Raw genomic sequence first — 12,123 nt, 5'->3', positions numbered from 1 at the left:
TGCCCCAGGGCTTGCCATAATATCATCTCTCCTAACCAGGCAGCACACCCAGCTGTGGTGCTCCCTGCCACTCAGCTCAAAACTCCCTTTAAATACTCCTGGGTCCACAGTGGGTCTGGACCAGCCCCTGGTCCCTCTGTCAGCTCCCGCACATGGAGCATCACTATTCCTTTGCAGGCTCTGGCCGCAGGAGAAGAGTCTCACGGGAGTGTGACAATCCCCCCAGCTCCTACAACATTTCACATGTCCCCGGCTCAGAAAGTCACCAGCCCTGATTGTGATGTTAATGCTGTTTCTAGGGAGCCCCTGCCCTTACAGACTGAGAGCAGCATGGCAGCCCTTCCCCCGGGCTTGGCTGCCAGCTAAGATGTGGCACCATCTCCTTGACCATTTTTGCTGGCATGGGTCCGATAGAAACCAACAGTCTGTGGCCCGTGTCCTAAATCTCTCTCATTCTGGAGACAAGACTTTTTTCCCCCTACTCTCTGCTCACTCTCCCTCAGCTCCCACTCTTCCTGAGCAAGGAGCAGCTACTGCAGCTTTTGTTGAGGGAAACCACTGGGCAGCCACTCCCATGGGGATGCATCCATCTGGGATTGTGACTCCCCTGCAGGAGCTACTCCCCAGAGCTCCTCACAGCCAAGCACCCACTGCTCCTCTCCTCCCTCGCATCAGCTCGGCTTCCCTTGGAGAAAACTATTTATTTATAGCCATCCTGGCTGCCTTTAGCACATTTCAACAGCCCACGTCTTTGCCTCCCTGATGATACGCCCAGCAGCATTTCTGTCCTCACGCTGCTGCTACAGCCATTCCAGACTCCTCTCTCCTCCTCACATCCCCCATCCAGAACCCCCAAAGGGACTTAGAAACAGCTTCAGGAGGAGGTTTTAAGGGGAGCTGAGCAGAGAGGGGAGAGAGTGCTACAAAACTCTTATTTCATCCTTCCCCCCACAAGGAAGCAGAGAGAAACTCTGCTTGCTCTTTCTGTTGGGGGCTGTTGGGAAAAAAACCCCAACTCCTGCCAGCTTGGGAGAGACGGTGAAAGAAGATTTACCAGCATCCCCATGGCACCTGGTGTGCATCAGGGCTGTACTGGAGCACCATTGCTGAGCCAAGATGTGTACAGCTGTGACACACTGGGGACCAACACCAGGCACTGCAATAGAAGAGGTCACCTTCTTGCCTGGGTAATCCTCACTGGAAGGAAAGATCCATCTTTTTATCAGCCCTCCACTTCGCAGGAGATGTGTTCTTCCCCAGTGAGCTGCTGGGGGACCCTGGCTTTCCCCCCTGAGCCCACAAAGCTTTGTTCTTCCGTCCAGTGCTGACAGTTTAATTAAGCCCGGTTTGAGAATGGGTCACTGAGGTCAGGCGCTCTCCAGCGAAACCTCAGCTCAGCACCATTTCCAGCCACCAGGACTGCTTAATGAGCTATCCGCTCCTTGTGGGGGACATAAATAAAGGAGGCCATGCAGGGAGTCCCTCTGCCTCCTGGCCCCACTGCCAAGGACCACCCCCACTATCTCAGACTGAAATGGGCTCTGGGCAGGCGTCAGCTCAATATTTCCAAATTCCAAGGGGAAAACATTCCTCTCCAGGCGTCTCACCTCCCCCATGCCCTCATTTGAGGTTTGCTTCCCGTTGGCCCTTTCCTGCCATTCCCCAGTTTATTTAAGCCCTGACGGATCAGGTTTAACTCCAACCCTTTCCATTATCCCGATGCACAAATGCTCTTTACAGCCAAGTTCCATGTAACTAATTGTACCTCGAGCCGGGCTGGGAGACCACAAAGTACCACGGTGTGGATTAGGCTCTGATACTCAGAAGGTGGATAAAGACCTCTCCATCCTAACCTGAACCTGAGGGACTCCTCTTGTGCTCCTGAAAAATTTTCATCAGGTTCAGCAGGAAAGGTACAGTGGGACACTGCTCTATGGGTATCACACAGCCCTAATTCAACAGACTTGTCTTCACCTTCTGTGTTACTGATGTGCTGAAAAAGGTCCATCAAGACTCTCTGCAACTATGTCTAGAAAAGGCTGGAACATCCAGGCCAGCAACCCCCAGCAGATCCTGCAATACACCCCTTGCTTTCTGCTTCAGCTGCCAGCAGACAGCCTCATTTCCCAACTAAACAGATCTCAGCCTGATTCATTCAGTCTGTTTTTGCTAATTCAAGACCTCCCAGTACAATGGTGTGAGGACATGAGGACCTAGCAAGGACTCCAGAACTTGAGAAGCATGCCATGGGTGGCTGCAGTGGACAGGTCAAGGGGAAGTGGAGATCAGGCTTTGCAAGAAAATGGTGCTGGTGAGAGCCTTCTTTTCCTAGACCTGCACAGGTCCCGGCCTGTTTCTAGGCAGAGAGGGGGTCTTGAGCAGTGAGGCCACCCCAGATCCCTTTCAGCAGTTAAACAAGTGCAAAGCCCAGTGAGGAGGCTCCAATTTCGTTCAAGGAGAGCTGATTTCAATTTAGCTTAAACCTGTTCCCCACTGACTCATATCCCTGTAGCCTGACCTGGGTTTGCAGCAATTTAAGAGTGTCCTTATGACCTCCTGCACTGGCTGGACTAGCACTGGTCCAGATCCCACCTCCTGCTAAGCCAGCATGTGTGTTTAGAGAAACCACACAGAGCACCCCTTCCCTGCCATTCCCCCGAAACAGCCCTGAGCACCTCAGCAACAGGCAGCCTCAAGGAGAGGGAGCAGCAGGTCCTCTGGCACATTGGGTGTGTTGCACAAATGCAGAACTCGAGGATCTGCCAGGACACTGGCTCCTGATGTGCTCTCTGGTCACCCCTACCCTCATTAATGTGTGTGGGGGAACCTGCTGCAGAGGAGGCTGAAGGGTGGCTCAGTGTTTCCTGTCCCAGTCCCATTGCTCATCACAGGGACCCTGTGCTCCAAGCACACACCAAAGCTCCCCAAGACATGGCACCAGCTATAGTTGAGGAACTCCAAAATCTGAGCCCATGCACACAGCCCTATATTGAACAAGAAAAGCTCCAGGTGCTGGAATCCAAGCAGTTTGCCATGGCAGAAATGGCCAGAAAACAACTTCAAGATAGGGTGGGAGGGAAAAGGTTTGCAATAAGGCTCACATTGCAGTAAACAGTAAAACAACAGGACAAGGCTGAAATGCATCTTGCATGGCCCTGTTAAGCCCTGGGTGGTGTGAACAGCCCCGTGCACACGGTGGCACAGTCCCGGCTCCACGCGAGCCTGGCGGCTGTGTAGGGGCACACTGTATGGGTAGGAGACACACGTGCTGCTCTTCTGCATCTCCACAATGAATTGTTAGGGTTTGCTTGTTGAAAGAGCCTGCTATTAAAATCTAGAGACGATGAAAAAGGAAAGAGCAATATTTGTAAAATTATTCTCTTGCCCGTGTTTCTGTTATGCAATGGGGGCTGGAGGAGGATGGGCCCTTGCTGGCGCCATGCTATGGCACAGCTGAGCTCAACAAATGCCATTTGATAATTAACTGAACGCCTGTGCTATCAGCTGCCATTACCTAGGCCCATCTTTTGCACCTGTCCACCACTTCACACATCCCATACTGGCAACCCACACAGCGTTTTAACCCTTCATTACACGCCTTGGGCTGGACTCTGGGACTGACTCCCTGGTACTGTTGGAAGAAAAAGGCTCAGCCACAGTCTGACTGCACAGACAGGGCTGCCTGGCCCCAACGTGGCCATGCCTGTCCTGGGAATGTCTCGGCACATTTAGTTATTTCATCCATTCCTGCTTTGCCTCAGCAGGGACCTGGCATCTTCATGTCACAGCTGATCAATGGAGATACAAGATGCTACAAGCAGAAAGCTTGTGTCCTGGCAACTACCATCCTAATCCACAGGGTATAAGCTGCTTCTCTGAGTGATGGAGAGCACCCAGCCCCAGTCTGGCACGCACCCTCTGCTCCTCACAGCACCCTTCCCAATGTAAGTGGTGCCTGACATAGCTGAGATCCTGTAAACACTTTGTTTGAACAATGCTGGCACTTCTGAAAGCACCATTGCCTGAGCAAAACAGCCCCAGGCAAGGGAAACCCAATATGGAACACAGAATATTTATCAAAACCCCAGCAGCCCTCCCCAAGCAGCCTGCTGCTGCACAGAGGGAGGAGGAGCAGAGAGATCTGTGGAGCTGTGGCTTGCACAGCAAGAGACAGTCTCTGCATTTGTTTCTGCAGGTGCAGAGGCACAGGCAGGGATGGGGACAGAGCAACGCAAGGAGGGGGCAGCAGGCATGAAGGGCTGGATCTGCCCTGGGCAGCCCTTCCTTCTCCAGATACCTACAGAAAGGCAGGTCTTGAGCAGGGTTGTGGGGCTCTCTGTGCCCCATGGAGCTCTCTGGGCAGAATGTGACCCCCTTAGGGACACTCTCTTTTACCCTCCTTTCATGAGAACCTGGGCTGGTGTGTAAGGGAACCCTGCTCCAAAGCCCGTGATCCACACTCAGGGAGGAGGCTGAGGAGTTCTCAGCACGTCTCCACCTGACACTGTGCAGGCACAGCTCAACTCTGTGATGCCAGACCCAGCTCAGACTGCCAGCACATCATCCCATATCCCCACGTGTTACGAGGACATCCTTAACACTGCCAGTCTCAGGTTTCCTGCAAGTCACAGCCCATTCCCCACCTTGCTGCATGCTCGGCTCACACAGAAACAGGGGTGACATTCCCCAGCCACATGCCGAGCCCTCACTGGGACAACACCCCCAGAACCACCAGCACAGCTCCCCAGGAGCAGCACCCTGCTGAGGCTCCAGCACCCCTCCAAACGCCACGGCAGGCCCCCAGGTGAGCCCACAGCACTGCTGGCAGGGGAGCCTGCGGGCACTGAAGTACTTACAGCCGCGACAGCGCCTGGTTGTTCTGGAAGAGAAGCTCGGGCAGGGTGTGCAGCTGGTTGCGGTTCAGCCGTCTGCAGGGGAATGAGAAAAGGGTCAGGGTTTGGAGTACAAAGCAATGACCCCATTTGCAGCCCAGCTGGATGCATCACACAGAGCTGGGTACTTTGGGTCGCTCAGAGAGGCCAATAGAGCAGAACAGCCCACCTGGCAAGGACACCCCATCCTGCTCACCACAATCCCAGGCAGGGACAGCCAACGGGGCACTAATGGACCTACTCACAATGTTGTAATTACATGCAGAGAGAACTCCAAGCTGTTAACTGCTGACTGCTGCTTAACTGCGCTCTTAACCTGCTGCTCGCTCAGCTCCTCATATTTGCTCCAGCAGCTTGGGATTTTTAAACTGCTGAGCTATTTTACTGAGTGCTGGACCAGAACTTACAGCTCCCTTGCTAACACACAGGACACAGCTGATACAGCAAAAGTCATTTGTGTTTAACCTGCTCCTCACTTCAAAAGCATCAGAAAGGACTCTAAGATCTATAGAAACAGAAATAGGTGTGCTTCCCAAACTGTAAAATACCACTGCCACACAGAAGAGAAGCTGTTTGAAATTAGGCAGCACTGATACATTAGGATTTAAGGAAAAAAGGAAAGGATGCTCTCTGCAACTAAATCCAGCAGTCCCTCACCAACCTCCCTCCATGACCAGATACTCACAGCCGCTCAAGCTCCTTCATGTCATCAAATGCCCCACGCTCCACCATGCTGATCTGGTTTTCCATCAGCTGCCTGCAGAGAGAAGGGGTCAGCCTTCGGCAAAAGTGGTCCCCAGTGCCCCCATTGCTTCTTTTGACCCAGGGCACCTCACTCCCATTATTCCTTCAACACAACCCAGACTCTTCCCACTCTCTCCCAGCTGGAAATCCAGCATGCCCAGCCCAACACAATACCCTCCAGCCCTGCTAGCTGACACCCACGGAAAGAGGCTAACTCCAGCAGCCCTAAGGGGGGCCACAAATCAAGCCCAATATCCATCAAGATGGGGACATCTGACCCCTCATCAGGAACTCACAGGACACGGAGCTGCTTCAGTCCGGCAAAGTCATTCTTGTTGATGCGTGTTATGTTGTTGCCATTGAGCTCCCTGCAGAGAGAAGAGGAAGAAATGAGCAGGTAAGCACTCAAGAGGTAGCCAAACACTGGGCCTCCCCAGTACCTCCCCAAAAATGCAGGGCCCAAAGGACAGTAGGGGCTGGTGCAATTCTGTGCTCCTCACCAGGAATGGCCCCTGACTCCAGAGAGGACCCTCATCCTCAATGACCAGCAGTGCTGGGCACACAGAATTCTGGCTGTGGCTGTGTAAGCTGGCATCTTTCATGGACCATAAGGCAACAAGAGGAAGGGGCTCTCTGGCTCCTCCCTGTTCCCATTCCAGACGTCCCCCCTGGGATGCATGTCACTCCTTTCTGCAAATATAGCTAACACCTGGTAGGGTCATCCCAAACACACAGACTTGTTTAGAGAAGCCAAGGGTTACAAAAAACAAACAAAAGTCCCCAGAACACAGGATCCCTGCAAATACCCAGCTGCAAGACACTTACAAGTGTAAGTGACACTTACATGATAATGGCTCCTGCCATTATCCACTATCCATGCAGCACAACTTCAAACCTTCTACCTGGAGAATAAGCCACACTCAGGTTTCACCTGCCAAGAGAAGCTTGGACAACCTGCTTTGTGGCATCACTCTCTCATTCAAAAGCCCTCAGTGAGCACAGGGACAGGCAATGCAGCCAGAAATAAGATGCTGCTCCTCCTTGCTCATTCTGCTGGTGGAGATGAGGGGTACCTACACCCACACATGGCCTCGGTCCTGCCCAGGCTCTGCTGAGCACCAGGACAACATGTGTCCCACTGCTGGACACACTCGTGGCAGGGCCTCTGCTCCCAGCCTGGTTACACCTTCCCCACTCTCCCCAGCCATGCTCTCCAGCATGCTCCTGCTAAGATTATCCTGCTTTAAAATACATCAGGCCAGAAGCTGCAGAGATTTGCACCTCGCAGTCAGCTTTGCAGTGCCTTTCTGCATTACAGGATGTGATTACTGTGGGAAAAGCAGGACTATCAACCTGGGACCCAGAGTCTGCAGAGCTGGGGATGTCTGTGCAGCCCCCTATTGCAGGAGACAATCTCCCCCACTGGCATCACAAAGCATGGCAGCGTTTGCTTCTTGCCATAAGCCAACCTGCCCAAGGCATGCCCTGGGCATGGAGGATGCCTACGTGAAAGCAGAGCCCAGAGAGCACTCCTATGCTGGAGACCCACTGCCTGCACTGAACACAAACACAGAAATCAAGAGGAAAACAAATAAACTACAGGAGGAGAAGTCAGTCAAGTGAAGGATGAGCTGCTGGAGCCAGAGAAGGAAAATGACAAAGTGCCACCATGGAGCAGCTTGGGGTGCTTGGGCAGCGCCACGGTGGGTCTGTAACTTCCCGAACGCTGACAGTGGAACCGGGGGGCAGGAATGCCTCGTGTCACTGGCTGAATACACAGTCCATCATTCCCATCCAGAGCCAAAGCTTCCCTCCAGCGGGCTCTGCAGCCGTGCGAGGGGTCAGCGGCGGGCTGGCCCCGGGGCCGCCGAGCAGCGTGTAGGGCCACCGGGTGCAGCAGCGCAGCCGCGCACCCCGGGGTGCTGCATTGTCCTGCTGAAACGGCTGATAATGGCTAATGAGCTCCAGCTCGCCATTACAGCCCCGCAATTACAGCGCTATTCAGCTCCGCGATTGCCGGGCTCCTGCCATTATCCAGCCGTGTGTGCCTGCGCTGGGAAGGAGGCTGGGAGAGCAGCGTTACTAGGACACAGATGAATGCGAGCCGGAATGAATAGAGGTTCCTCAGCCCCAGTGATTAAACTGAAACCCACAAGCGGGCTCTGCAGCCCCACGACTGCCGCGGCTTCCAGGGCGAGCAGCGCGCAGAGAGCACAGCAAGCTGCCGGGGACTGCCTCCAAATCAGGAGCTGACCCTCTCAGTGGGAGCAAAAGCCGTGGTCAGCCAGGCTGTAAATCCCAGGTACGAAGCTCTGGGGTGTGTCACACGTTTTAGGGACATTTGTCACCACAATGGGGGTCGTTTGGTATGTACAGTTTGTGTGCCCAGCTCCTGATGGATCACAGCCCTGGAGTCAGCTAAGGGCAGGGAGAAATCACAGCTTCAGGAGTGGTTTTCACCAAATGTCCTAAAGGTTCCTTGGCAAAGAAGATTGCCTGGAAGGTCCTCAGGGCCGGGCTGGAGGTAATGGCACCCATTCGAGCCGCTGTGAGGGAGGGTTCCCAGCTGGACGCCCATGTCACCTTCCTTTAAACATACCCAACAATTCCAGTATGATGCATAACTGGAAGTTGAGACATCTCCAGTACTGCAGAGGGACAGAGCAGACAGGCTTGATTTAGAACTGCCCAACCTGAAAGCCAGGACTTAGACCTCAGCCTGCAAAGCCCAAGGTGGTGCTGTCCTCAGAGCACCAGCATTCCAGAGCCTTAGCCAGAGGCAGAGCACAGGCAAAGCATGGAAACATGAAGAAACACCAAAGAGCTATGGAAGCCATGGACTAAACATGGCCAGTCCCTGCACATGCCAAAATCAGGCTCTGCCTTCTCTCCAAGGCATCTGCTGGGACAATGCAGCCCAAAGACTGTAGCACCAGCAGGACCAGCTACCCTGGGGTCTGCTGCCCACACAGCCCACCCCAGCCTCTGCTCTCTGCACGCTTGCTGAGCATCCTCGGGGAACTTCAGCAGTGGGGCTGGTGGCAATCCCCAAGTGGGGCTGTGTCTCAGGGCCCCTTGACAGTCCTCCTCCCTCAGGGACTGTGTGCTCCCTGACAACTGCTCCCAGCATCCTTCCATGCCTTTGTTAAGGAAAATGATGGCCTTTGCAACCAAGATGGGAATGAACAGCAGGTAAAGCTTATTTGTAAGGATGCCGAGGCAACACTGCCATTTAACTTCATGACATTTTTTCCCCTCTGAAGCCCCTTCAGTTCCACATGGAGATAAATTACAGTCTGCAGTGCCCAGAAAGCCGGATCCCTGCTGCTCAGCTGCTCACCCACTGCCTCCATGCCCTTTCCTAGTGAAGCAAAGCACTCAGCCCTGCTCCACACAGCAGAGCTTCAATAAGGACTGATGTGTCTGGGGAGCTGCCCAGCAGATTGGTATTTCTGGACTGTGACTTGAAAGCAGAAACACAGGGCATGCTCTTTGCTCACTAATTCAAAGGATTTAATGCCAGAAAGCATCCTCAAGTTCATTCAGGGTGCCTTCCTCTGCCCCCCCCAGCACCACAAATCTCACATTGCTGATGGAGAGGCAGGGAATTTTCATTTGCAACCCTCAAGTTTCAAAACCCCCCCTCCCATTTCTCTCTGGGAAGAGGAAAGTCATTAAAACAATCAGTTCCTTTGCTACATTGCTTGTGGATCATCCCACTCCCAGATGGGATGTCTGTGCTGCAGCAGGGTTCGTTAGACTGGATTTGCATAGTCTGGGTTTATATTTGGTTTCTAGCTTTGGATGGCTTTATCCATTCCCAGGGGGTCCGATGTGTCTTTTCCCTTTGCAGGGTTTGGAGCTACACTAACTCAGTAACAACCTCAGAGAGCACAAATGCTGAGAGTTAATTTATTAAATACAGCCAACATGAATGATATTTCCCTGGGCACTGATTTATCAGGAGCGGGAAGGAGCAGACAGTGCAATCCCAGGATCCCTACTCGGTTGCAAAGCATCAGCTATTCAGCACACATGTGATTCCTGTCCTTGTGGCTCAGCTCAGCTCTGCTGTCCCGCTGAGGCAGAAATCCTAACTGCTCTGCTCCCCGGAATCCCACTTTTAAGAATGCAGAGGGAAAGTCTGTGAGATTAATTCCTGCCTTTGCACCCACCAGAACCAAACTGTGCCCTGGCCCAGGAGGTGCCCACAGCTCTGGGCAGTGGCCGCAGGGGCTGGTGGAGAAGGATCCATGCTCCTGTGGTGCCTGCTGCAAGCGCTGCCCTGCCCTGGTGCCTGGTGGGGTTGGTGCATGTACTGTCCATGAGATCTGTCCTCCCTCGACCGTCTTCACTACTCTGCTTTTGCTGCCCTTGCCTATAGTGCTGGCCCCCAAGGGCATGGCTCCCCTCCCAGCACCTCCCAGCCCTCATCCCAGAGCCCTGACCCCAGCTGGAGCCGGCAGTGCCAGATAATAATCAGGGAAACAGAGAAATGAAGGCTGGAAGGTCACACACCCCACAGCAGTACCTCTGCCACCCTCCATCAATCCAGGCGGATGCACGCACTGCTCCCTCAAGGACAAGGACTGACACTACCCTGTGCCTTATTCCAGCACATCACTGCTCCTGCCTCCAGGACCATTACCAGAACTGTGACCTGAACCCCTCCCACAGCAGATGAACCCCATCTCTGCCTGCCCAGGCCACCAAGGTGCAGGGATCTGGCTGCTCCCTTGCCTGCGCTGGCCCCTTTCCCAGCCCACTTCCCTGCAGCAATCCCCCAGCCCCAAGGGCAGAGCTCTCCCTCAGGGCCCCTTGCAGGGGCAGGACCTGCTCTGTCTGTGCTCTCATTCCACATCTGTGCTTTTGGGATTGCCTCCCATGAACACTTTCCTCGATCCCCAGGCAACAACTTCCTTTCTGTCAGCTCATTCCTCCCGTTCACCAAGCCCACTCTGAAACCTCAGCCCATTCTCCAGCCCTCTTGCATCTCTCCCAGCCTGGTGGTATCTGCAACTGCCAGAAGCAGCTCATGTCCCATCACACAGACTGCTAATGGAAACATGGATGAGGCTTAGACTCCAGACTGACCCCTGTGCTTAGCACTGTGGGACAGAGCAGCTGCAACCTTTCATCCTACACTTTTACTGCATTTTTCAAGTCTTCTCAAGATTTCACCCGGCTGCTTGAATGTAACTTAGCCCTAGCACAGGCTCACTGAGCTGCTCAAACACGGAAATGTGGGGCAGAGGCCCTTCGCAGTCCTGTGAGAGCTGGTCCCCTCCAGCACCAGCACTACATTCCCCAGCTCTCTGGAGCCCATCTGGCCATGCCTGGGTGCTACCTCCATCCCCTCCAAGGCACCAGGGAATCACAGCGTGCTGCTGCCCACTGCTCAGGGAGAGGACTCTGGTCACACACATCCTGGGCTGACACAGCTTCTTCTCCTTATCCATCCCATCCCTGTTCTGACCAGACCCCTCAAGAAGAGCAAAGATTCCCAAGGGATCCATGGAAGTCCCTTTAGGGTGTCACTCACCAGGGGAACGCCTTGCCAGCACCATCCCTCCCAGCTGCCTGCAGGTGCCCAGCAAGCAGAGCCAAGAGGAGCTCAGTGCTCTTTGGGCTCGTTGAGAATCACTGCCCTTAGCCAAAGGGCAGCCCAGCCCAAGCACAGCGATGGCCCCACAGCACAGAAGGCTCTGTAGGCTTTTATGAGGCACTACAGCAGGTTAGCATCACGACAGGTCTTTAAGCATTACAAACAGCATCGATCATGCAAGTAACAGTGAGGATCCAGAAGGCTTTCTGTTCTCCTAACTTCTCTCTGGGGTTTTCATGCCACAGCCATTAGCTGGTTGCAGTCAGGGAATGCTTTACACTCATGCAGCATTGTGGTGTACCACCTTCAGGTTAAAAATTAATAAATAACCTCCCTGAACCCCAGCGGGAGAGAGAAAATGCAGCAGGGCAATTCTGTATCACAAACGTGGAAAGTGACACTCAGCCAAGAGAACAGATTTTCTGGGATACCCACGAAATTTGGCTTTTTACGCTGTGCTGAGTAGCCTGGTGAGGGGCTGCTCTGTAGCCCCTCTGCTTCCCAGGGCAGGAGAGGTTGCCCAGCCCTCAGGCTTCATCCTGCCACTCAATGGATTGAGTTCCACTTCGCATCTCCCCCAGCAAAACCTCTTTGGCTTATCCCTCCTGGAGCTGCTCACAGCAGGGATGAGAGGACAAGCACACCTGAACTGCTCAGTTATAGATGCCTGCTCAATCCCAGACCAGATGGGTCTCCTGGAGCATCCCATTTGGGATGAAGGGTTTCCTCCAACCAAAAAATATCCAGGGCCAGAAGCTTGCATCTCTCTCACTCTTGGTGCCCAAGGCTGCTCCTTGGCTGCATCGCTTTAAAAATTAATCTTTCCTTTTTCTGATCTTCCTCCTCTAGCAGCCTCTCTCCCCCATAGGACACTTGCCTCTG

The 12,123-nt window shown here is 53.7% G+C and overlaps 1 protein-coding gene across 2 annotated transcripts in view; it reads right to left on the bottom strand.

The window, feature by feature from the left end:
• Window positions 1-12,123, bottom strand: part of SLIT1 (slit guidance ligand 1) — a 58,044-nt gene that overhangs the window by 39,338 nt on the left and 6,583 nt on the right. For both annotated transcript variants that reach the window (XM_085582653.1, XM_031505266.3), the window contains exons 2-4: window positions 5,933-6,004; window positions 5,578-5,649; window positions 4,857-4,928 (exon numbers count right to left, since the gene is read on the bottom strand). In XM_085582653.1, the coding sequence (XP_085438779.1) occupies window positions 4,857-4,928; window positions 5,578-5,649; window positions 5,933-6,004 (216 nt within the window). The remainder of the gene's footprint in view (window positions 1-4,856; window positions 4,929-5,577; window positions 5,650-5,932; window positions 6,005-12,123) is intronic.

The sequence above is a fragment of the Lonchura striata genome, chromosome 6 (genome assembly GCF_050655825.1).
Source record: "Lonchura striata isolate lonStrDom1 chromosome 6, ASM5065582v1, whole genome shotgun sequence".
Classification (NCBI taxonomy): Eukaryota; Metazoa; Chordata; class Aves; order Passeriformes; family Estrildidae; genus Lonchura; species Lonchura striata.
This window is presented reverse-complemented; position numbering and strand designations above follow the sequence as displayed.